We start from the raw sequence: 24,181 nt of genomic DNA on the forward strand, positions 1-24,181 counted from the left end.
CAAAGGTAGACGCCCCTATTTCGCATTTAGCAAAAGCTACGGTTATTCCGTCAGTACAGTCTGCGACTTTAAAAGACTCTACCGATAGGAAGATAGAAGCATTACTAAAATCTATGTTTTCCTTATCAGGTGTTTCTCTCCGTCCAGTTCTGGCGAGTGCCTGGGTGCTTAAAGCCGTTGATGAGTGGCTTGCACAGGTTGTATCTGGGATGCAGTCAGACGATCCGTCGGAGGCCATTCAATTAGCAGAACAGATTTCTGAGGCCCTTACTTACGTGGGTGAAGCATTATTGGATTCGGTGGCGCTACAGTCCCGTGTTTCTGCCTTAACAGTATCCGCAAGACGATCTCTTTGGCTTAGGGTTTGGAATGCTGATTCGGACTCAAAGCAGACCTTGACGGCAGTCCCTTTTGAAGGCGAATTTCTTTTTGGATCAGAGTTAAAGAAAATTATTTCAGATACTACGGGGGGAAAGAGCCCTTTCCTTCCGTCTGCTCCAAACAAACCAAAGCCTACAAGATTTCGGTCCTTTCGTACGCAGGGCAGAGGTAATTTCCAGTCCTTTCGACCCTTCTCCAGATTTCCACGAAGGGGATCATTCAGAGGTAGAGGAGCTCAGGCTACTCGCAGACCGTCCAGTAAGCCTGCCGACAAGCCTGAGGCATGACGCTTCGGGCCCTCTGGAGGGATCAATACAGGTTGGGGCTCGTTTACTTCACTTCAGGGAAGTGTGGCTCCTATCGAAACCGGATCGGTGGGTAATAGGGGTCATTTCCAGAGGATATATGTTGGATTTCGAAGAAGCAGTCCCAGCCCGACTAATTGTGACGCCTCTCCCAGACGACCCCTCCAGACGTCAGGCTCTCCTTCAGGCAACAGCAAAACTATTACAAAATGGAGTAATCCTTCCGGTCCCAGCTCCTCAGAGAGGTCGGGGCTTTTACTCGGGTCTTTTTCTCGTAGACAAGCCGGACGGTTCGTTTCGACCCATTCTAAATCTAAAAGCCCTCAATCCGTACCTTTCATCCCAGAAATTCAGGATGGAATCCATTCGCTCCATTATCGCAGCCATGGAGCCAGGGGAATATTTGGCTTCAATAGATATAAAGGACGCATACCTACATGTTCCAATTTGGACAGGACATCAATCACTTCTGAGATTTGCAGTAGGTCCGTGGCATTTTCAGTTTCGGGCCCTTCCCTTTGGTCTTTCTACGGCTCCCCGGGTGTTTACGAAGGTCCTGGGTCATGTCGTCGCAGTTCTCCGTTGCAAAGGGGTCAACATCACTCCATACTTGGACGACCTGTTGATCAAGGCCCCGTCACCGGAGATTCTCACTCAGAACCTGCGTCTAACGATAGAGACTCTACAGTCTTTCGGGTGGATAATCAATTTTCCAAAGTCATCTCTACTCCCGTCACAGAAAATGGTTTTTCTGGGTCTTCTATTCGACACCAACAGCCAGAAGGTGTTTCTTCCTACAGACAAGATTCAGGACTTACAAGCCAGAATCAGAACCTTGTTAAAATTGCCGGCAGTATCAGTCCTCAGATGCATGCAGGTACTGGGCAAGATGGTAGCCTCATTCGAGGCAGTTCCATACGCCAGATTCCACGCCCGACCTCTTCAAGCTCAGATTCTCCACTGTTGGACTCGGACGGATTCGCGCCTCGAACTGCAGTTGATACGCTTGTCGATAAGAACTCGTCAGTCGCTCTACTGGTGGCTTCACAGTCACAATCTGAGGAAGGGTGCGCCGTTCACGGTCTGGTCTTGGATGATGGTAACCACGGACGCAAGCCTCAGCGGTTGGGGAGCAGTGTTCCAGACTCATCATTTACAGGGGCGCTGGAGCAATCAAGAGTCAAAACTACAAATCAACATTCTGGAATTGAGAGCGATCCGGTATGCTCTCATTCGGATTCAGACCATGGTGCAGGGCCATCCAGTTCGGGTGCAATCCGACAATGCCACGGCAGTGGCTTACATCAACAAACAGGGAGGAACTCGCAGCTGGTCCGCAATGAGAGAGGTTGCTCAGATTCTCACGTGGGCGGAGCGTTGGATTCCCGTGATTTCAGCCATTCACATTCCGGGAGTCGAAAACTGGGAAGCAGACTTTTTGAGTCGTCACACGATTCATCCGGGAGAGTGGGAACTTCACCAGGAAGTGTTTCTTTCTCTAGTGGATCGCTGGGGAGTGCCAGAATTAGACCTGATGGCGTCACGGCTCAACAAAAAACTTCCGGTTTACGGATCAAGAACTCAGGATCCTCAAGCATTTCTGATCGATGCACTAACAGCTCCGTGGCAATTTCAGCTGGGTTACGTGTTCCCACCAATTCCACTGCTCCCACGTCTACTCCAACGCATTCGGCGAGAAGGCCTTGCAATAATTCTGGTGGCTCCGGATTGGCCACGCCGACAGTGGTACACTCTTCTAAACAGCATGGTCGTCGGAGACCCCTTTCGCCTCCCTCTGCGACCAGATCTTCTGCTTCAGGGACCTTGTCGCCACCCAGATTTAAATCGGCTGGCTTTGACGGCTTGGTTCTTGAATCCAACATTCTGAAGGCAAAGGGCCTTTCTCGTGCGGTTGTTCAGACAATGATTCGGGCTAGAAAGCCGGTGACTTCTGGCATTTACCATAGAGTATGGCGTATTTACATTGCTTGGTGCGAGAAAAGGAACTTGACTCCGCATTTGTTTAGACTTCCTCGCCTGCTCTCCTTTCTCCAGGAGGGTCTTGACAAGGGTTTAAAACTTTCTTCCCTGAAGGGTCAGGTTTCGGCCTTGTCGGTCCTTTTTCAAAAGAAATTAGCAATCATTCCAGAGGTTCAAACATTCCTGCAGGGAGTACTTCGAATTCAACCACCTTTTGTTCCTCCGATTCCTCCCTGGGATTTAAACTTGGTACTTAAGGCTCTTCAAAAGTCTCCATTTGAACCTCTAGAATCTGTGGAACTACGTTATCTAACACAAAAAGTTGTTTTTCTGTTGGCAATTGCCTCAGCTAGACGAGTGTCTGAGTTGGCGGCTCTTTCTTGCAGGCCACCCTTGTTAGTGTTTCATGAAAATCGGGTGGTGCTGCGGACAAAGCCTTCATTTCTTCCAAAGGTTGTTTCAGCATTCCATTTAAATCAGGACATCGTTCTTCCAGCTTTTAATCCGTCATCTTCTCAGGGGGAGGATTCCCATTTGGCTCTCTTGGATGTTGTTCGGGCCTTACGTATTTATTTGTCTCGCACGGAGGCTTTCCGTCGTACGGATTCCTTGCTGGTATTGATTGATGCTCCCAAACGAGGTTGGCCTGCCTCTAAGAACACTGTGGCCCGTTGGATAACTTCGGCCATCAGACAGGCTTACGTGTCCTCAAGCGTTTCGGTTCCTGACTCAATTAAGGCTCATTCGACTAGAGCAGTTGGAGCGTCTTGGGCTGTTCGCGGTGGTGCATCTGTTGAGCAACTATGCAGGGCGGCGACCTGGTCGTCAGTCCATACGTTCACAAAGTTTTACCGGTTTCATACTTTTAGTTTGGAGACTGCCTCTGTTGGGCGTCGTATTTTACAGACGGCTATGCCGTCAACGTCTCCCTCCTCTCATTAGCTTGCTTTGGGAAATCCCACAAGTAACGGCGCAGCGTCCCCCAGATGGAGGACAGAGAAATGGGGATTTTTGTTTACTTACCGTAAAATCTCTTTCTCTGAGTCCATCTGGGGGACGCTGCGATCCCTCCCATAGTTTGTCTGGTTTAATTGGTTAATTTTTTATTCTGGTCTATCTCCTTTGGCTTGGCTAAACGTTAACTGATCAGGGCTGAGCAGGAAGGAGATGGGAGGGGTTAGAGGGGGGAGGAGTCAGCTTTTGATAGTTCTGTGCCAATCTCCACTACCACACACCTCTAACCCACAAGTAACGGCGCAGCGTCCCCCAGATGGACTCAGAGAAAGAGATTTTACGGTAAGTAAACAAAAATCCCCATTTTTTCTTTTTTTTCTAGTGAGCTTTCTGCTGCGGGGTACACTGGTCTCCACAAGGATTAAAATCGGGGTGTAGAGTAGGATCTTGAACCGAGGCACCAACAGGCTCAAAGCTTTGACTATTCCTAAGATGCACAGCGCCGCCACCTCTATAACCCCGCCTCTGTGCACAGGAGCTCAGTTAGTACGTTGGTGCAATGCAGTAAGCAGGCAGTCAACAGGGGGGGCTGCCTTTTGCAGCCCATTTGATAGCTTTTTTGAAGAAAAAGAGAATACTTTTACAGACTTCAAGGGCTGCAGCGTGTAAAGTCACATAGCCTCTCTTTGCTGCAGCTTCATCACCGCCAGTGGCGCTGCATACTCCCGCGCCCTGGTTGCTGGGTCACTGCAGCGGAGGTGACAGTGTCTTTCCAGCGTCGGTCACACACACGCCACTGTCCTCCTGGATCGTGTGGCCGCAGGTACGGGGGAGGTAAGGGTTCTCTCTGGCTGCTCTGTAACGCGATCCGGCGCGGCCGTGGGAGGCGGGCTGCGCTGGCTTGGACACTATTATTGGGTAGCCGCTTCACTAGCCACCAGGAAAGTTGGGCACAGGTGTGGGGGTTTTTACTCTATAAAAGCCCCGTTTTCAGAGCCCGCAACGCCCGGTGAGGATGCCAGCAGGGGGAGAAGTCCTAACCTGTAGCCCCTCCCCCATCCCCAGAGTGCCATTTCTGTGATTGTTCCCGCCCTGGAGCTGCATATCTCTCCTTCGCTCCCTGTCAGCAGCCATCCCAAACGGAGCTCAGCTGTTCCTGGGACTGTTGGGGCAAATCCTCCTCTGTAAAGCCGCCTGATCACCAGCGCTGTGCATTTTACGGGACACTTAAGTATTCTACCTGTCACTGGGACAGTGTTAGTTAAGAGAGAGTGCATACATTCAGGGTTGTGTGGTACAAACGCCCTGTGATATACATCCAGTATCTACTGTGCTTTGTTATATCTATTGTTGACACATATAGCTTTAAGGAGTATTACTTTGTATTGCTAGTCCAGTGCAGTTTTATGGTGCATAATTTATGCATGGTACGCTTGTGACTATATATGTGTGTGTGCATGTAGCTGCTGCGTGGTTGCCTTATTGGGTATTTCACTCAGCATGCTGTTCCAATTTTCTATAACCTGTGGTGGCTAAGTGTATCAGGTTTTCTGCATAATATAGGATTTTTTTCACAAGATATACTTGCTGTGCATTTTTACTTGTGATTTATAGTCGCCCTATGTATCTCTTGGATTCCCGGTAATTGTGCTGCCACAGTCGCACTTCACGGCAAGTTCTTGCTAGGTATATCGCTTGTACGAATTGTACCAGGTTGCCCAATATTGTGCTTACTCTTATGTCAGCTACAAGAGGTAACGGAGCTGGGGCTTCTCCCACACTGCGTGGGGTAGATGCTGCAGACATCTTGGAGGAAAATTTGGCAGCAGAGAGTTCAGGATTAGGTTGTTCCTTACCTCCCAGTAGCACCGGGAGCAACATTACCCACCTTGGGCTACCTTTTCCACGCTATTAAACTATTTATTGTAAATAAATTGGTGCCCCCTGTGGGGACCACCTGTGCCATTGCAGCAGTTTGTGGCCCCTGCTATTAAATCTCCTCCCTGTTGCAGCATTTGAACCGGTTGCTGACTAAATCGAAGTGTCATTCTCGCCCGCCTAAGACTAAGTCGTCTTCTAAATGGTCCATTACCTACTCCCAATCCACTGTTATCCCGGACACGTCCTCTGAGGAGGATGGTGCGTATACTGATCCCTCAGACACTGACTCAGATGTTTCTGATGGGGAAGGCAAGTTATTGGTGGATGTTCCTGATCTGATTGAATCAATTAGGCTCATTCTTCAGGTGTCTGATGATCCTGAGGCTGTCTCTAAAAAGCCGGATAGGTTCATACGTAAGAAGGTGGTTAAACGAATTTTACCTCATTCTGATTACCTGGTTGACATACGTCAGGAATCCGGGGAAAATCCGGGGACAAAATTCACACCTAATAAGAGATTGTTGGCTCTCTATCCTCTCTGCAAGATATGTAAGAATTGGGAAACTTCTCCGCCTGTAGATTTTCATGTGGACGCATGGTAGTTTCCTCTGCTCTGCCAGTAACTACCGTCGCCTCTCTGAAGGAACCGATGGATAGACGTGTGGAGGGTTGTTTGAAAGCAATTTACACCCCAACAGGGGCTGTGCATAGGCCAACCATTGCAGCAACATGGGCTGCTGAAGCTGTTGAGGCGTGGGCTCAGGAGCTTGAGGCGGAGCTGCCTTCCAACGCATGCTCGACAATGTCTCTTATATTACCACGGCTTCTCTGTGCCTTAAGAAGGCGGCCTCCTATGCCGGGGTGCTGGCTGCGAAGGCTGCTACTATGTCCGTATTAGCCAGACGTATCCTTTGGTTGAGATCGCGGTCGGTGGATATGAATTCCAAGAAAACCATGGAGGTGCTTCCTTTCAAGGGAGACATTCTCTTTGGGGAAGACCTCAATAAGATTGTGGCTGATCTGGCTACTGCTAAAACAGCTTGCCTACCTAGTACGGCTCCTTCCGCACAGAAGTCTAAAAGTACTTTCTCTATCGTCCTAGTGGATGCTGGGGTTCCTGAAAGGACCATGGGGAATAGCGGCTCCGCAGGAGACAGGGCACAAAAAGTAAAGCTTTTTCAGATCAGGTGGTGTGCACTGGCTCCTCCCCCTATGACCCTCCTCCAGACTCCAGTTAGATTTTTGTGCCCGGCCGAGAAGGGTGCAATCTAGGTGGCTCTCCTAAAGAGCTGCTTAGAAAAAGTTTAGCTAGGTTTTTTATTTTACAGTGATTCCTGCTGGCAACAGGATCACTGCAGCGAGGGACTGAGGGGAGAAGGAGTCAACTCACCTGCGTGCAGGATGGATTGGCTACTGGACATCAAGCTCCAGAGGGACGATCACAGGTACAGCCTGGATGGTCACCGGAGCCGCGCCGCCGGCCCCCTTGCAGATGCTGAAGTCAGAAGAGGTCCAGAATCGGCGGCTGAAGACTCCTGCAGTCTTCTAAAGGTAGCGCACAGCACTGCAGCTGTGCGCCATTTTCCTCTCAGCACACTTCACACGGCAGTCACTGAGGGTGCAGGGCGCTGGGAGGGGGGCGCCCTGGGAGGCAAATGAATACCTATAAAGGCTAAAAATACCTCACATATAGCCCCTAGAGGCTATATGGAGATATTTAACCCCTGCCTGATTTTTCTAAATAGCGGGAGACGAGCCCGCCAGAAAAGGGGCGGGGCCTATCTCCTCAGCACACGGCGCCATTTCCTCTCACAGCTCCGCTGGTCAGGACGGCTCCCAAGTCTCTCCCCTGCACTGCACTACAGAAACAGGGTAAAACAGAGAGGGGGGGGCAAATTTATGGCGATATTTTGATATAACAAAGCAGCTATAAGGGAGCACTTATTATAAGGCTATCCCTGATATATATATAGCGCTTTTGGTGTGTGCTGGCAAACTCTCCCTCTGTCTCCCCAAAGGGCTAGTGGGTCCTGTCTTCGTTAGGAGCATTCCCTGTGTGTCTGCTGTGTGTCGGTACGTGTGTGTCGACATGTATGAGGACGATATTGGTGTGGAGGCGGAGCAATTGCCAAATATGAGGATGTCACCCCCTAGGGAGTCGACATCAGAATGGATGCCTTTATTTATGGAACTACGGGATAGTGTCAACACGCTAAAGCAGTCGTTTGACGACATGAGGCGGCCGGACAATCAATTAGTGCCTGTCCAGGCGACTCAAACACCGTCAGGGGCTGTGAAACGCCCTTTGCCTCAGTCGGTCGACACAGACCCAGACGCAGGCACTGACTCCAGTGGTGACGGTGACGATTCAACCGTATTTTCCAGTAGGGCCACACGTTACATGATTTTGGCAATGAAGGAGGCGTTACATTTAGCTGATACTACAGGTACCACTAAACAGGGTATTATGTGGGGTATGAAAAAACTACCTATAGTTTTTCCTGAATCAGAAGAATTAAATGACGTGTGTAATGAAGCGTGGGTTGCCCCTGATAAAAAGCTGATAATTTCAAAGAAATTATTGGCATTATACCCTTTCCCGCCAGAGGTTAGGGAGCGCTGGGAAACACCTCCTAGGGTGGACAAGGCGCTAACACGCTTATCTAAACAAGTGGCGTTACCCTCTCCTGAGACGGCCGCACTTAAAGATCCATCAGATAGGAGGATGGAAAATATCCAAAAAAGTATATACACACATGCAGGTGTTATACTACGACCAGCTGTAGCGACTGCCTGGATGGGCAGTGCTGGGGCAGTTTGGTCAGAGTCCCTGATTGAAAATATTGATACCCTGGACAGGGACAATATTTTACTGTCGTTAGAACAAATAAAGGATGCATTTCTTTATATGCGTGATGCACAGAGGGATATCTGCACACTGGCATCACGGGTAAGTGCTATGTCCATTTCGGCCAGAAGAGCTTTATGGACGCGACAGTGGACAGGCGATGCGGATTCAAAACGGCATATGGAAGTTTTGCCGTATAAAGGGGAGGAGTTATTTGGAGTCGGTCTATCAGATTTGGTGGCCACGGCTACAGCCGGGAAATCCACCTTTCTACCTCAAGTCACTCCCCAACAGAAAAAGGCACCGACTTTTCAACCGCAGCCCTTTCGTTCCTTTAAAAATAAGAGAGCAAAGGGCTATTCATATCTGCCACGAGGCAGAGGTCGAGGGAAGAGACAGCAACACGCAGCTCCTTCCCAGGAACAGAAGCCCTCCCCGGCTTCTACAAAAGCCTCAGCATGACGCTGGGGCTTCTCAAGCGGACTCGGGGACGGTGGGCGGTCGTCTCAAAAATTACAGCGCGCAGTGGGCTCACTCGCAGGTAGATCCCTGGATCCTGCAGATAATATCTCAAGGGTACAGGTTGGAATTAGAGACAGATCCACCTCGCCGTTTCCTGAAGTCTGCTTTACCAACGTCCCCCTCCGAAAGGGAGACGGTTTTGGAAGCCATTCACAAGCTGTATTCTCAGCAGGTGATAGTCAAGGTACCTCTTCTACAACAAGGGAAGGGGTATTATTCCACTCTTTTTGTGGTACCGAAGCCGGATGGCTCGGTAAGGCCTATTCTAAATCTGAAGTCCTTGAACCTGTACATAAAGAAGTTCAAGATGGAGTCACTCAGAGCAGTGATAGCGAACCTGGAAGAGGGGGACTTTATGGTATCCTTGGACATCAAGGATGCGTATCTCCACGTTCCAATTTACCCCTCACACCAGGGGTACCTCAGGTTCGTTGTACAAAACTGTCACTATCAGTTTCAGACGCTGCCGTTCGGATTGTCCACGGCACCTCGGATCTTTACAAAGGTAATGGCCGAGATGATGATTCTTCTTCGAAGAAAAGGCATATTAATTATCCCATACTTGGACGATCTCCTAATAAGGGCGAGGTCCAGAGAACAGCTAGAGATGGGATTAGCACTGTCTCAAGAAGTGCTAAAACAGCACGGGTGGATTCTGAATATTCCAAAATCCCAGTTAATGCCGACAACTCGTCTGCTGTTCCTAGGGATGATTCTGGACACGGTTCAGAAAAAGGTTTTTCTCCCGGAGGAAAAAGCCAAGGAGTTATCCGACCTTGTCAGGAACCTCCTAAAACCAGGAAAGGTGTCTGTACATCAATGCACAAGAGTCCTGGGAAAAATGGTGGCTTCTTACGAAGCAATTCCATTCGGCAGATTCCACGCAAGAATTTTCCAAAGGGATCTGTGGGACAAATGGTCAGGGTCGCATCTTCAGATGCACCTACGGATAACCCTGTCTCCAAGGACAAGGGTGTCTCTTCTGTGGTGGTTGCAGAGTCCTCATCTATTGGAGGGCCGCAGATTCGGCATACAGGATTGGATCCTGGTGACCACGGACGCCAGCCTGAGAGGCTGGGGAGCAGTCACACAAGGAAGAAACTTCCAGGGAGTATGGACGAGCCTGGAAACGTCTCTTCACATAAACATTCTGGAACTAAGAGCAATATACAATGCTCTAAGCCAGGCAGAACCTCTGCTTCAGGGAAAACCGGTGTTGATCCAGTCGGACAACATCACGGCAGTCGCCCATGTGAACAGACAGGGCGGCACAAGAAGCAGGAGTGCAATGGCAGAAGCTGCAAGGATTCTTCGCTGGGCAGAGAATCATGTGATAGCACTGTCAGCAGTGTTCATCCCGGGAGTGGACAACTGGGAAGCAGACTTCCTCAGCAGACACGATCTTCACCCGGGAGAGTGGGGACTTCATCCAGAAGTCTTCCACATGCTGGTAACCCGTTGGGAAAGACCAATGGTGGACATGATGGCGTCTCGCCTCAACAAAAAACTGGACAGGTATTGCGCCAGGTCAAGAGATCCGCAGGCAATAGCTGTGGACGCGCTGGTAACGCCTTGGGTGTACCAGTCGGTGTATGTGTTTCCTCCTCTGCCTCTCATACCAAAAGTATTGAGAATTATACGGCAAAGAGGCGTAAGAACGATACTAGTGGTTCCGGATTGGCCAAGAAGGACTTGGTACCCGGAACTTCAAGAGATGATCACGGAAGATCCGTGGCCTCTACCTCTGAGGGACTTGCTTCAGCAGGGTCCCTGTCTGTTTCAAGACTTACCGCGGCTGCGTTTGACGGCATGGCGGTTGAACGCCGGATCCTAAAGGAAAAAGGCATGCCGGAAGAAGTCATTCCTACTTTGATTAAAGCAAGGAAGGAAGTAACCGTGCAACATTATCACCGAATTTGGCGAAAATATGTTGCGTGGTGCGAAGATCGGAGTGCTCCGACGGAGGAATTTCAACTGGGTCGATTCCTACATTTCCTGCAATCAGGATTGTCTATGGGTCTCAAATTGGGATCTATTAAGGTTCAAATTTCGGCCCTGTCGATTTTCTTTCAAAAAGAATTGGCTTCAGTCCCTGAAGTCCAGACCTTTGTTAAGGGAGTGCTGCATATACAGCCTCCTGTGGTGCCTCCAGTGGCACCGTGGGATCTCAATGTGGTTTTGGACTTTCTAAAATCTCATTGGTTTGAACCACTAAATAAGGTGGATTTGAAATATCTCACTTGGAAAGTGACCATGCTTCTAGCCCTGGCTTCTGCCAGGAGAGTATCAGAATTGGCAGCTTTGTCTTACAAAAGCCCATATCTGATTTTCCATTCGGACAGGGCAGAACTGCGGACTCGTCCGCATTTTCTCCCTAAGGTGGTGTCAGCATTTCATCTGAACCAGCCTATTGTAGTGCCTGCGGCTACAAGTGACTTGGAGGACTCCAAGTTACTGGACGTTGTCAGAGCATTAAAAATATATATTGCAAGGACAGCTGGAGTCAGAAAATCTGACTCGTTGTTTATATTGTATGCACCCAACAAGATGGGTGCTCCTGCGTCTAAGCAGACGATTGCTCGTTGGATCTGTAGCACAATCCAACTTGCACATTCTGTGGCAGGCCTGCCACAGCCTAAATCTGTAAAGGCCCACTCCACAAGGAAGGTGGGCTCATCTTGGGCGGCTGCCCGAGGGGTCTCGGCTTTACAACTTTGCCGAGCAGCTACGTGGTCAGGGGAGAACACGTTTGTAAAATTTTACAAATTTGATACTCTGGCTAAGGAGGACCTGGAGTTCTCTCATTCGGTGCTGCAGAGTCATCCGCACTCTCCCGCCCGTTTGGGAGCTTTGGTATAATCCCCATGGTCCTTTCAGGAACCCCAGCATCCACTAGGACGATAGAGAAAATAAGATTTTACTTACCGATAAATCTATTTCTCGGAGTCCGTAGTGGATGCTGGGCGCCCATCCCAAGTGCGGATTATCTGCATAAATTGTACATAGTTATTGTTAACTAATTCGGGTTATTGTTGAAGGAAGCCATCTTTCAGAGGCTCCGCTGTTATCATACTGTTAACTGGGTTTAGATCACAGGTTGTACGGTGTGATTGGTGTGGCTGGTATGAGTCTTACCCGGGATTCAAAATCCTCCCTTATTGTGTACGCTCGTCCGGGCACAGTACCTAACTGGAGTCTGGAGGAGGGTCATAGGGGGAGGAGCCAGTGCACACCACCTGATCTGAAAAAGCTTTACTTTTTGTGCCCTGTCTCCTGCGGAGCCGCTATTCCCCATGGTCCTTTCAGGAACCCCAGCATCCACTACGGACTCCGAGAAATAGATTTATCGGTAAGTAAAATCTTATTTTTACCTCGGCCTTTTCGTCCTCCAGGTAAAGCAAAAGGCCAGGCGTACCCAAAGCAAGCTCGTGCCTCCAGACCTGCCAAGCCCAGACCGAAACGAGCCTGTGCTGCCCGTCATCCTGCTTCCAAAACTGACAAGCCTGCCGCATGAAGGGGCGGCCTCCCTCTGAGGGATCCCAGGGTCGGGGGCCAACTTCTAGGTTTTGCCCAGGAATGGTTGAAGACCACTTCCGATGCCTGGATAAGGGAAGTAGTCACTCTGGGTTACGCCGTACCCTTCAGGAATCGTCCCCCTCACCGATTTTGCCTGACCGACATCCCTTCGGATCAGGTGAAGGCAAAAACCCCTCATTCGGTGCTACAGTCCCTTCTGACCACAGGAGTGGTAGTACAGGTGCCTCTGGCTCAATGAGGCAAGAGGTACTATTCACCGCTGTGTCTAGTACTGAAACCAAACTGGTCCTCACGGCCCATTCTCAATCTGAAGTCCTTGAACAAGCATGGAAACTCTGCGCTCTGTCGTTCTGGCCTTGGAACCTGGAGACTTTATGGTCTCCCTGGATATACAGGATGCTTACCTGCATATTCCTATTGCAGTGTCTCATCAGCAGTACCTGAGGTTTGCGGTGGGCATCCTTTTATTACCAATTTCGGGCTTTACCCTTTGGTTTGACAGCGGTTCCCCGAGTTTTCACCAGAGTAATGGTGGTCATGACTGCTATGCTCCGCCGTCAAGGGGTCAGGATCCTGACGTACTTGGACGCTTTGTTGATCCTGGCAAATTCCCCAGAACTTCTCCTGTGTCATCTCAATCTTACGGTCCAGTGCATGAAAGCCCACGGGTGGCTGATCAATTGGAAGAAATCCTCCCTGGTTCCTGCTCGGAGCATCTTACATCTGGGAGCGTTATTGGACACTCATTACCAACGGTGGTTCTTGTCTCAGGAGACAGTCCTGAAGCTTCAGGACAGGATTTGATGCTTCCTATCTCGTCCGCAAGTGTCGATACATTCGACAATGCAAGTACTAGCTCTCATGGTGTCAGCTTTCGACATGGTGGAGTATGCTCAATTCCAATTTCGCCCTCTCAGAGATTAATTCTAACCAAGTGGTACGGCCTGCCTCACCGGATCAGATCTCACATGATCTCCTTGTCTCCGGAGGTTCGCTGTCACTGAGCTGGTGGCTTCAGGACAAACGTTAGAGCAGGGGCTGTCCCTTCTGGATATCCAACTGGGTCCTTCTGACAACGGATGCCAGCCTGAGAGGTTGGGGCGCAGTGTTTGAATAACACTCTCTCTTCAGGTTCGGTGGACCAAGGAAGAGTCTCTACTCCCAATTTAAATATTCTGGAATTGCGGGCTGTGTTCAATGCATTGGCAATGGCCCAGCATCTAGTACAGAACAGGCCTGTTCAAGTACAATCTGACAATGCCACCACGCTGGCTTACATAAATAATCAAGACTGCACTGAGGGAAGTATCACTGATTCTTCAGTGGGCAGAACGCCATCTGCCGGCCATATCCGCAGTGTTCATTCCGGGGGTCCTAAATTGGGAAGCGGACTTTCTCAGTCGTCTGGACGTACACGCCGGAGAATGGTGCCTCCATCCAGAGGTGTTTCAACTTCTCGTGGACAAGTGGTGTCCTCCAGATGTGGACCTGATGGCGTCTCGACACAATCACAAGGTTCCGGTCTTCTGAGCAAGGACAAGGGATCCTCCAGCAGCGTTCGTGGATGCTCTTTCAATTCCATGGAACTTTCGGCTGCCGTACGTGTTCCCTCCGGTGTCACTCCTGCCCAGTGTAATACGGAAGTTAAAGCAAGAAGGAGGAAACCTACTTCTGATCGCTCCGAGGTGGCCCAGACCACACTGGTTCTCCATTCTTCAGGGCCTCTCGCTACATCGTCCCCTTCTACTTCCACAACAACCAGACCTCCTTGTGTTTACCAGGATTTGGCCCGTCTGGCTTTGACGGCATGGCTCTTCAACTATGTTGAAGGCCCGTAAGCCGGCTTCTGCTCTGATTTACCATAGGGTCTGGAATGCTTACTTTACTTGGTGTGCGTCTCATAATCATGACGTTTTCAAGCTTAGCATGGCCAAGCTTTTAGCCTTCCTGCAACAGGGCCTGGACTTCGGCCTGCGTCTGGCCTCCCTCAAGGTTCACATTTCTGCCTTGTCGGTTTGGTTTCAGAGAAAGATTGCTACCCTTCCTGATGTTCACACATTCACTCAAGCATGTGTCGCACACTCCGTAGCTGCCAACACTTGTGCTCTCTTTCTCACATTTAGAAAAAACGCGTAGCAAATTTTTGTGGTCTTGGTTGGTGCTTTAGACGCCATGTTAGTGGTATACGTACACACACAGTAGTCCTGTCACCCTATTAGAATAGATTGAGACAGACTAGGGATTTTTGGCTAGCAATGAAACAGAGAGGTGCCCAGCTGATTAATATAAAACACCAAAATGAGAGAGAAAAAGAAAAAATTTTGTTAATAAAAAATTATTTATTTTGTATCAGCCAAAGGTTTACAAACCCCAAACCACCAACTGTTATCTTGTCTCAGGATTGCCTTTGTTGAAGACACCATTGCTCCCCACCGCATGACCTGTTATCAGCGTCCTTTGGGAGATATAGTTCTATCTGTGTACATCAGAGAGAATCAGGGTGCTCCTAATATGGTGGCTCCACCCCTCTCCCTTATCTCACTGCCCCAGCTGTTTTGCGTGCTCTAAGATGGCCGCCACTGAAATTTTCGAATCTCCTCGCTGCCTGTACTATTTTGGCAGCGGGGCCGCCTCTCACCGCTGGTGTCCGGAGTTCCCCTCCGGCTCCATTACTATGATTCTGCGCTCTGCTGCGCCCTGTTCTCTGCCATCTAACCAGTCCTGCTCAGAGTCCTTCCTTTGCAGCCTGGCTTGCACACTGGAATTTGAGTATGTCCTGCCGTGAGAGAGACCAGCGTCTCCGGTGTTTGTTTTACCACTAGTGCCCATGCTGTAAGAACCGCTGCGTTTGGCTGCCTCTGCCTGGCTGGTTATCACTGCACACCTACACTCTGCGGGGCTAGGAGGGTGATGTTAAAGCGCAACGGAATAGGCTGCGCTATATAAGAAACTGTAAATAAATTAAAATAAAATGTTATATACCACCACTACTCAGTTTCTATTACAGCTCCTGATTCTCTTAGTGAGCAGCAATCCCTTCCACCAGGATCTGTGCTTCACTAGTACCACAAAGAGTACTCTTAGTGCCACCGGCTCCCTCCTTTCTAGTGAGGTGGGATTAGGCCACTGAATTCTTTATTTAAGGAGCCAGAGCTCCTAGATGTGCTTCTTTCCTCTGCAGCACAATTTTTCAAACTGGAGGGGTGTGAAGGCGGAGGAGCCAGCTGTGCACTTTTTATATTATTATTATTATTATTATTATTATTATTATTTACATTGTGCTACCTCCAGTTTCCATTCTTCACACGCCAGCTGTCTAACTCTCCAGTGTCCCCTAGTGGATGACCGAGAGAGACAATTGAAGAAAGAATTACCTTGTAGAGGAAAAAATAAAACTAATAAAGCAGAGTCAAGAATATCAATCAACAAATATCCGTAAGACATCAGTTCCTCACAAATTAGATCATGCAAGCAAACAGTAGGCCAACTCGGCTTTTCCGTGCAGTGGAGATGCTCTGCAAGCCAGCATGCCTGCACCCTGATGAAACCCTCTCCCAGGCAAGATGCAGTGAGATTGCAGATAAAGTATCCACCATCTGGGCTGGAATCTGCTTAGGGACATCAAAGGAGCGCCAAACTGCCGAGCCTGCCAATATAAGCCACCTGTATTCATGGACCAGCTTTTAACCCAATGGATGTAAAAGACATTGCTGAAATTGCCCGAAATGTATTTGCAAAAATAGTTCAATGCACTTTGCAGACAGGCATTTTTCCTGAATCTCTAAAAGTTAGACCTTTTCTTAGAAAACCTACATTTTATACCGACTCCATGACTGACTACAGACCAGGTATTAAACCTTCCTTTTTTAGTGAAGGTTATTGAGTGGTTGCAACTCAACTGGAAACGCACCTAATAACCTATGCTAATTATGATCCATACCAATCTGTATTCAAGAGAAGACCTGGCATTGAAACAGTCCTGTTATGGGTGCTCAGTGATCTTCTGATGGCTATAGACAGAGGTGACTGTTCAGTCTTAATCACACTGGAACCCTCTGCAGCATTTGATACAGTGGACCATGGGATTCTGATTGAGCTGCTGAAAAATGTCTGTGGACTGGATACAAGGTCCTTATCTGGCTCAAATAATTTCTCACCGGCAGGTTAGTTTCATATGGAGTATACTCATCGTTACCAGTGCCACTGCCATGTGGTGTTCCGTGAGATTCTATACTATCCCCCCCCATGCTTTTTGCAGTATACATGCTACCCCTGAGTGAAATAATCAGGTGCCATGACCTGGTCTACCACTGCTATGCAGATGATGCACTGTACATGTCATTTGGTCCGGATACGGAGAACCCCATAACAACCCTAAATTGATGCTTAGCTGAGCTCCAGGAGTGGATGAGTGCATGTTGGCTGTGACTGAATCCTGATGGCAGAGGTCTTTATGATGGGACCTCAACATCAAAGGACAAGACTGCAGCATAGCCAACCAACTAAACTTACACTTGGGTGTTCAGAATTACAAAACACTGGTCATGTACGGAATCTTGGTGGTCTCATTGATGGTGGCTTGACTCTTAAACATCCGGTATCAACCACAATCCAATCCTCATTCTTTCATCTGAGGAACATATCCAGACTCAAGCACTTTATTCCCTCTGAAGATCTGTCAGAAGTCATACATGTATTTGTATCATCTCGATTAGTCTACTGCAATGCCCTCTTTCTTGGTCTTCCAGAAGAATTTCACCGCTTGCAGCTGGTACAAAATGCAACTGCCAGGCTGTCCCGTTCCAACCACTTAACACCTGTTCTCTACTGCCTCCACTTTCTGCCTGTAAGATGAAGAATTGCCTTAAAGATTTGCTTACTGACTTTTAAAACCATACATGACCCTGGCCCTAGGTACCTGAAGCAGCTTCGGATTCAATAATGCCTTGTTCAGTTACTGCGATCTGTAGATGAAGGACTTTTAGCAGTACCTAGAATCTCCCATGATGCATCTGGGGGTCGAACTTTTAGCCTTGCGGCTTTGACTCTGTGAAACTCCCTTCCCCACACAGTTTGAGAGGCCCCCCACTCTAGAATCCTTCAAAAACATACTCAAGACTTTCCTGTTTACTCAAGTATTCCCTTAATATCCCTTTAGTACCTCCATGCTCTCTGTATTTTATGAAAAGCTTTTGTGTTCTTGATTGTTTCTGTACTGTTATGTTCATTCTATCTGAGCACCTTGAGTCCTAATGCAGAGAGAGCGCTATATAAATAAAATTATTTTCCTTTATTCAGAGTGCACACAGATCACGTAATTCATGATATGAACAACTAAATAACTTCTTTTGTGTAACTTTTGGTTTCCTAGCTCGTAGCCAAGGACTAAGTGCCCCAATTGCTCTTCAACAACAAATTCCAAGCCGTTCTCAGATTCGGGTGCTTGATGAGAATGCAGAAGTTCCAGTCTTGGGAAGCACCACACTCGGGACCCAGCCCTGGCCAGCGCTACCACCGGCACAGGCTAAGGAAAATGAGCAGAGAGCAGGAACCTGGAACTCGGGGCGGGTAAGAATAAAATAGCTGTTGCATGAAGGCTGACATCGGAGTTGGCTAGGATTTAGTTGGAGGTCTCTCTGGTTTTGCCTTACCACTTTTCAGTGAGAAAATAAATCAGGTTTTTTCTGTCAGCCACTAGGGGACACTGGCACAACTTCAAGACCATGGGGTGATGGTGGCTTATAGGGAGCTGGCACTTTAAATAATCTAAAGTGAAACAGGATCCTCTCCCTCTATTCCCCATCATCCCTCAGTTTTGAAGTTGTGCCGATAGAACCGGTCACTGTGGACTGAGCTCCTGCTCAGTTACTTTTATTTTTATTTGAATATCTAGGGATTTATCCCTTTTGGCTTCTGGAACCCTTCGCCACTTATATGAGAGAAGTGGGGTCTGGGTAATACACCAGCAGCGTTCAGCTGCAATAGGAACATCACTTATCAGAAAAGTGCTGTCCCAAAGAAGTGGAGTAACAGAACAGCCGCAGCTGCAATAGGACTCTTATTAGAGAAGTGCTGTTCCTCCTGAATACATCCTGAGGCATTCTGGTATGGTGAGTGAGATCCCTACTGGGAGCACAGCGGCACCTGCGTCCAGCGCAGCCGCGCCTTCCCCTCCCCTCCTCTGTCCGCGTTTGTTCTTTTCTACACTGCCGCGCTGACAGTACACAGCGCGGCAGCGGGGGGATTAGACTGCGGGCGAGCGTCTTCCTCTCCCGCTATGTGTTCTGGCTGGTACGCGGGGCGGTCTCCCTGAACTGCCGCGCTGATAGTTCGCAGCGTGAGAGGGGGAATTGTGTTGGACGTGTATAACAGCGCCGACGCTCGCCCCTCCCCTCTACACTTCTGTGCTGCTGCGCTGACAGAGTATAGCAGTGGTTGTAAACAGCGCTGCATAAAGCAAAGGTTTATTGGAATTTTAAGCAAACTCAAGATGGCGCTTGGGGATTGGTGCCTCTGCATAGTAGGGGGCGGAGTTGGTGGAGTTTAACCTGTCAATCAAGAGTGCTTTTTCTCAGCGGGTCACTGTGCCTTGGCTGTCACAATCACAGCATGCCGCACACCCCTAACACTAGCCTGAAGGTGACTTCTGTGATGAGTACAAGCTGCGGGCCCCGCTAGGGGGGTACTCTGGTTCAAAGTGCAGCTGAACGTGGGCGTGGCATACGGGACCCTCCTGGGGGGAACCATGTAGACTGGCTCAAGATGGCTTAAACTAGCACTGGTGCAATGTTTTTAAGCATGATTGGAGACATTGCCAGTGCAAAAAATGCTGTAGCTTCGGCGCCATTTGGGGGGGTGGGGGGATGCCAGAGCTACCTCAGAGCGGGACATGAGGCATTTTGGCGCCTTCCTCTCCTTACTGCAGCAGCAATCAGCACACACAGCTCTTCCTGACTCCCAAAGTCACGCTGGAAAATTGGTACAGGGTGTAGCAAGGGGCGAGAGCTGCTACTGTACACAATTTGGGTCCTCTACAGGACAGAATTTACTAGTGTTTCGCTGTAATATAATTAGCTGACAGCCTCACTGGGGCTGTACAGCTGGGGGGGTGCTTGTGTCTCTCCTCTCACATACAGTAAGGGCAGGTTTGATCATTATTACTGTCTATGTATGTCATTGTGATTACTGTAAACATGGGTAAACACAAACTCAACTCGATGAAGGGGTTATACCGTTGTGGGAAAATGTACATATAGAAGGCACCCAGCGGGCGCTGCTCGGTCTGTGGTGTAGTGTGCTTGTTCCTTTCTGCTCTCACTCCACTCCATTCAGGGTCAACTGGGATACGTGTGCATAGCTCACTAATACTACACTCTGTTATATTACTAACTCTGTTTTTCTGCTCAGCATGTCTGCAAATAAGTCTGTGTGTACTTTTATGCAAGGCTAGGTTTACACCTTCCTCACAGGGAACACTCATGTTGTACCCAATGCTTCCTTCACAAGCTAGTAATGTGCAGGAACCTGAGTGTATGGAATGATTTAAAACTATGGTTTCCAGTATTAATTCAGAGTTAGCTATGGCTAAGCAAGAAAGACAAGCCCTGAAACAAACTATGGACACGTTTATGGTTGCTGCTGCAGACCACACACAGGATCTTCAGCCCCCCCTGTTGGTCTCTCACAAACGCACTCTCCCTCAATTATTACAATCTGATTCTGAACTACCAGAGGTTGACAGGTGTCGAGGCCCTCATTTATGCCATTAGAGGGGTGCTCAACATCCCTGATGAGGATGAACAGGCAGAGGAATTGTATTTTAATGTGAAACCAAAGTCCTCTGCAACCTTCCCGGATTCTAAAGAATTAGATTCCCTGGCCAAGGCAGCATGAATACATCCTTACAAAAAAATGTATTATCCCCAAACGGGTGTTTAATTCTTTCCCTTTATTTATAGAGGATAAGAAAGTCTGGGAAACTCCACTGGCAGTAGATACGTCTGTGTACAGGCTGTCACGTAAGATTGCTTTACCTGTTCCTGGGGCGGTTTCCCTTAAAGACCCAGCTGATCGCAAAATTGAAGCTACGCTTAAATCAATTTATACTGCAGCAGGTGTAACCCAAGGCCCTACCATAGTATGTGGCTGGATTTCTAGAGCCATGGTAGAATGGTCTGATGACATTTTGAAAGGTTTACTTGCACTACTTCAAGAAGATGGTTACATTACTACTACACATCCAAGATGCTGCAAACTTTGAGTGAGGCCGTTAAGGAACTTTGTATCATTAATGGCCATACCACTGCTATGGCAGTATCAGCTCATAGAGCTCTTGCTACGTCAATGGTCAGCAGATGCTGATTCCAAAAACGGGGTTGAAAACCTTCCTTTTACAGGTGATGCCTTGTTTGGGGTAGTACTAAACGTGGATATCTCAGGCAACTGCAGGTAAGTCTACATATCTGCTGTCTGCCCCGCTACCTGCCAGGCGTCCCTATCCTGAACCTTCCTGCAGTCCTTTCGGGTGATTCAGAGGCAAAGCAAGAGGTGCCTCCAGTGCTGCTAGAGGAACTTGTGGCGAGTCCCATAAACCAGCATCTGCTGTACCTGCGGACCAGGCCTCAGGATCATTTTCCACAAAGCCCTCCGCGTGACTGTTGGCCCCAGCATCAAGGCGACTTTCAAGTAGGTGCTCGCCTTCAACACTTTGCCCACATATGGGCAGAGTCCTGCCCGGGATCCTTGGGTGAGGGACCTCGTATCTCAAGGATACCGGCTGGAATTCCAGGAACTCCCTCCTCTGAGATTCTTTAGGTCAGACTTACCAGCTTCACAGGAAGCCAGAGTTTCCTTACATCAAGCAGTGCAAAAGCTGTTTTCTACATGAGTTACTGTCCCAGTTCCTCCTCAACTGCACACAAAGGGATTTTACTCAAGTCTCTTTGTGGTTCCGAAGCTGGATGGCTCGGTAAGACCGATCTTGAACCTCAAATCCCTGAACCCGTATCCTCAGGTGTTCAAATTCAAGATGGAATCTGGAATAGGGTGAGTTTCTGGTGTCCCTGGATCAGGTTCACTCATCAGGTTCCTCAGGTTTGCGATTCTGGACCAGCATTTCCAGTTTCAGGCCTTACCCTTTGGTGTCTCTCCACAGCCCCAAGGGTGTTCACAAAGGTCATGGCGGCAATGATATGATGCTACAACTGTGGATGAAGGGTGTCCAAATAATTCCGTACCTGGACAATCTCCTCATAAAGGCGATATCCAGGGGACAACTACTGCACAATATCGATTTGACTACGGTGTGCTAACGGATCATGGATGGATACTCATGTTCCAGAAGTTTCACTTGGATCTGTCTCTGAGAATTCAGTTTCGGGGGAGGATCCTGGATACGGTGTCTCGGATGGTTTACCTTCCTATGAACAAGGCTTTGACTGTTCAGTCTATGGCAGGCTCTTTCAACCAGTGTGCCGTGGCCATTTGCAAGGTGTGCCGTGGATCCAGAGCAGCTTCCTGCACCTTCAGAGTGAACTGTTGGCGCGGGCTCTTCTTTGATGATCAGTCATGCTCTGGCCGTGACCTATGCCTTGATGACGCGGCAGTGTGATATCATAGGTCACGGCCGCAGCGTCTCACCACCCAGCCAGCCCACCCGCCTGTATACACATCTTCCAGTTCCCACTTGCATCCACAGCTTTCCTTGCCCACCCACATCCTCACTTGCCTGACCGCCCACTGCTCTGTATTCGCAGCACTCCACTATGAACAATCCCCGCCACTGAGGGACAGGGAGGACAGCTAATCGGTAGGGGCTAATATTTGTTATGATATTTCTCCTGTGGGGAGCAATAGGATTTATGTGGGGAACAGTGTGAATAATTCATGTGGGGAGCAATAGGATTTATATGTGGAGAAATGTGATTGATTTATGTAGGGAGCAACATGATTTGTGTGGGGAATAATGTGATTGTTTTTCCTGTGTAGGCCAATGTATGTGTGGATTCTTTGGCCAATGTGTGTTTTTTTTTTTTTTTTTAGTTTTTTTTTCTGTGGGGAACTGATGGTGTGCCTTGGCAATTTTAAAATATTGTTCGGTGTGCCGCAAGTAAAAAAAGGTTGAACATCACTGGTCTATGGTCTGGTCGGTGCTGAAACCTCGCAAGGTCTCTTCACCTTTGCATCCGCTTGTTGGCCAATATGGTGGCCTCCTACGATGCAATACAGAATGGCAAGTTCCATGCATGACCGTTTCAACTGGATTTGTTGGACAAATGGTCTGGATCTAACCTACACATGCATCAGCATATCGCCCTATCACCGAAAGCACGGATCTCCCTGCTATATTGGCTACAAGTTCCCCATCTGGTGGAGGGTCGGAGTTTCAACACCCAGTCATGTATGTTGTTGACAACGGATGCCCGCCTCCGGGGTTGGGGGGCTATGGCTCAGGGAGCGCATTTCCAGGGGACTTGGTCCTTTTCAGGGATCTCCTCTTCTAATCAACATCCTAGAACTCGGGGCTATTTACAGTGCTCTGATACAGGCCTCATACCTTCTTCAGAATCAGGCCATCAGGTGCAGTTGGACAACGCCACGGCAGAACCGTACATCAACTGACAGGGAGGAACCCGAAACAGGGCCGCAATGCGAGAGGTGTCAAGAATACTCCTCTGGGCGGAAGCCAATGCAAGGGCCATCTCAGCCGTTTACATTCCAGGTGTGGACAACTGGGAAGTGGACTTCCTAATCAGGCACAGCCTCCACCCTCATGTGTTTCAACAACTTGTTCACTGATGGGGTTGTCCACAGATAGACCTGATAGCTTCTCGTCTCAACAAGAAGCTCCGTCGTTACTGTTCCAGAACGAGGGACCCACAAGCGGTGGTGGTGGACGCTCTGACGACGCCGTGGACTTACCAGTTTATCTGTTTCCTCCAATTCCTCTAATACCAAGAGTTCTCAAAAGACTCAAAAAGAAAAGGGTTCAGGCAATTCTCATTGCCCCAGATTGGCCTCGACCTGCCAGGTATGTGTAATTCCTGACCCTGTCCTTGGAGGAACCCTAGCCTCTGCCGCTTCTCAGTGACTTTCTTCAGCAAGGACCGTTAGTCTATCAAGACTTACAGTGGCTACGTTTGACGGCCTGGAAGTTGAGAGGGAGATTTTTAACCAGGAAGGGTCTTCCATCCAAGGTGGTTTCCACTATGGTTCAGGCCTGTAGGCTGGTTACTTCCAAACATTACCACCGTATTTGGCAGAAATGTTTCTTGGTGTGAGGGTTTAAATTGTTCTCCTGTGGAATTTCGTCTGAGCCGGTTTCTACTGTTCCTGCAAGCAGGAGTGGACAATCTGCTTCCAGAAACAACTGGCGGTACTTCCTGAAGTAGACTTTTCTTAAGGGGGTGTTGCACATTCAGCCACCCATTGTTCCTCCCACGATCTCGATGTGGTGTTGACCTTTCTCCAATGGGAATGGTTTGAACCTTTGCATAGGTTGACGGGGACGGGGAAGACAGTTATGTTACTGGCCTTGGTTTCGGCTCGGCGAGTGTCGGAATTGGGTGCCTTGTCCTGCAAGAACCCATACTTGTTGTTTCATGAAGATAGGGTGGAGCTCAGAACTCTCCCTCAATTTTCGCAGAAAGTGGTATCTGTGTTTCATGTAAATCAGCCATTCGTGGTTCCTGTCTTATCCAACACTTCAGTTACTCCAAAGTCCCTGGATGTTGTGAGGGCTTTGAGGATTTACATCAAAAGGACTGCTTGTCAC

General features: G+C 48.8%; 1 protein-coding gene across 5 annotated transcripts in view; it reads left to right on the forward strand.

Moving 5' to 3' along the window:
• The window catches only part of BUB1B (BUB1 mitotic checkpoint serine/threonine kinase B), a 168,526-nt gene that overhangs the window by 30,013 nt on the left and 114,332 nt on the right, over positions 1-24,181 (forward strand). For all 5 annotated transcript variants that reach the window (XM_063947509.1, XM_063947507.1, XM_063947510.1 and 2 more), the window contains exon 7: positions 17,780-17,976. In XM_063947509.1, coding sequence (XP_063803579.1) covers positions 17,780-17,976 — 197 coding nt within the window. The remainder of the gene's footprint in view (positions 1-17,779; positions 17,977-24,181) is intronic.

Source organism: Pseudophryne corroboree, chromosome 12, assembly GCF_028390025.1.
Source record: "Pseudophryne corroboree isolate aPseCor3 chromosome 12, aPseCor3.hap2, whole genome shotgun sequence".
In the NCBI taxonomy this organism is placed as follows: Eukaryota; Metazoa; Chordata; class Amphibia; order Anura; family Myobatrachidae; genus Pseudophryne; species Pseudophryne corroboree.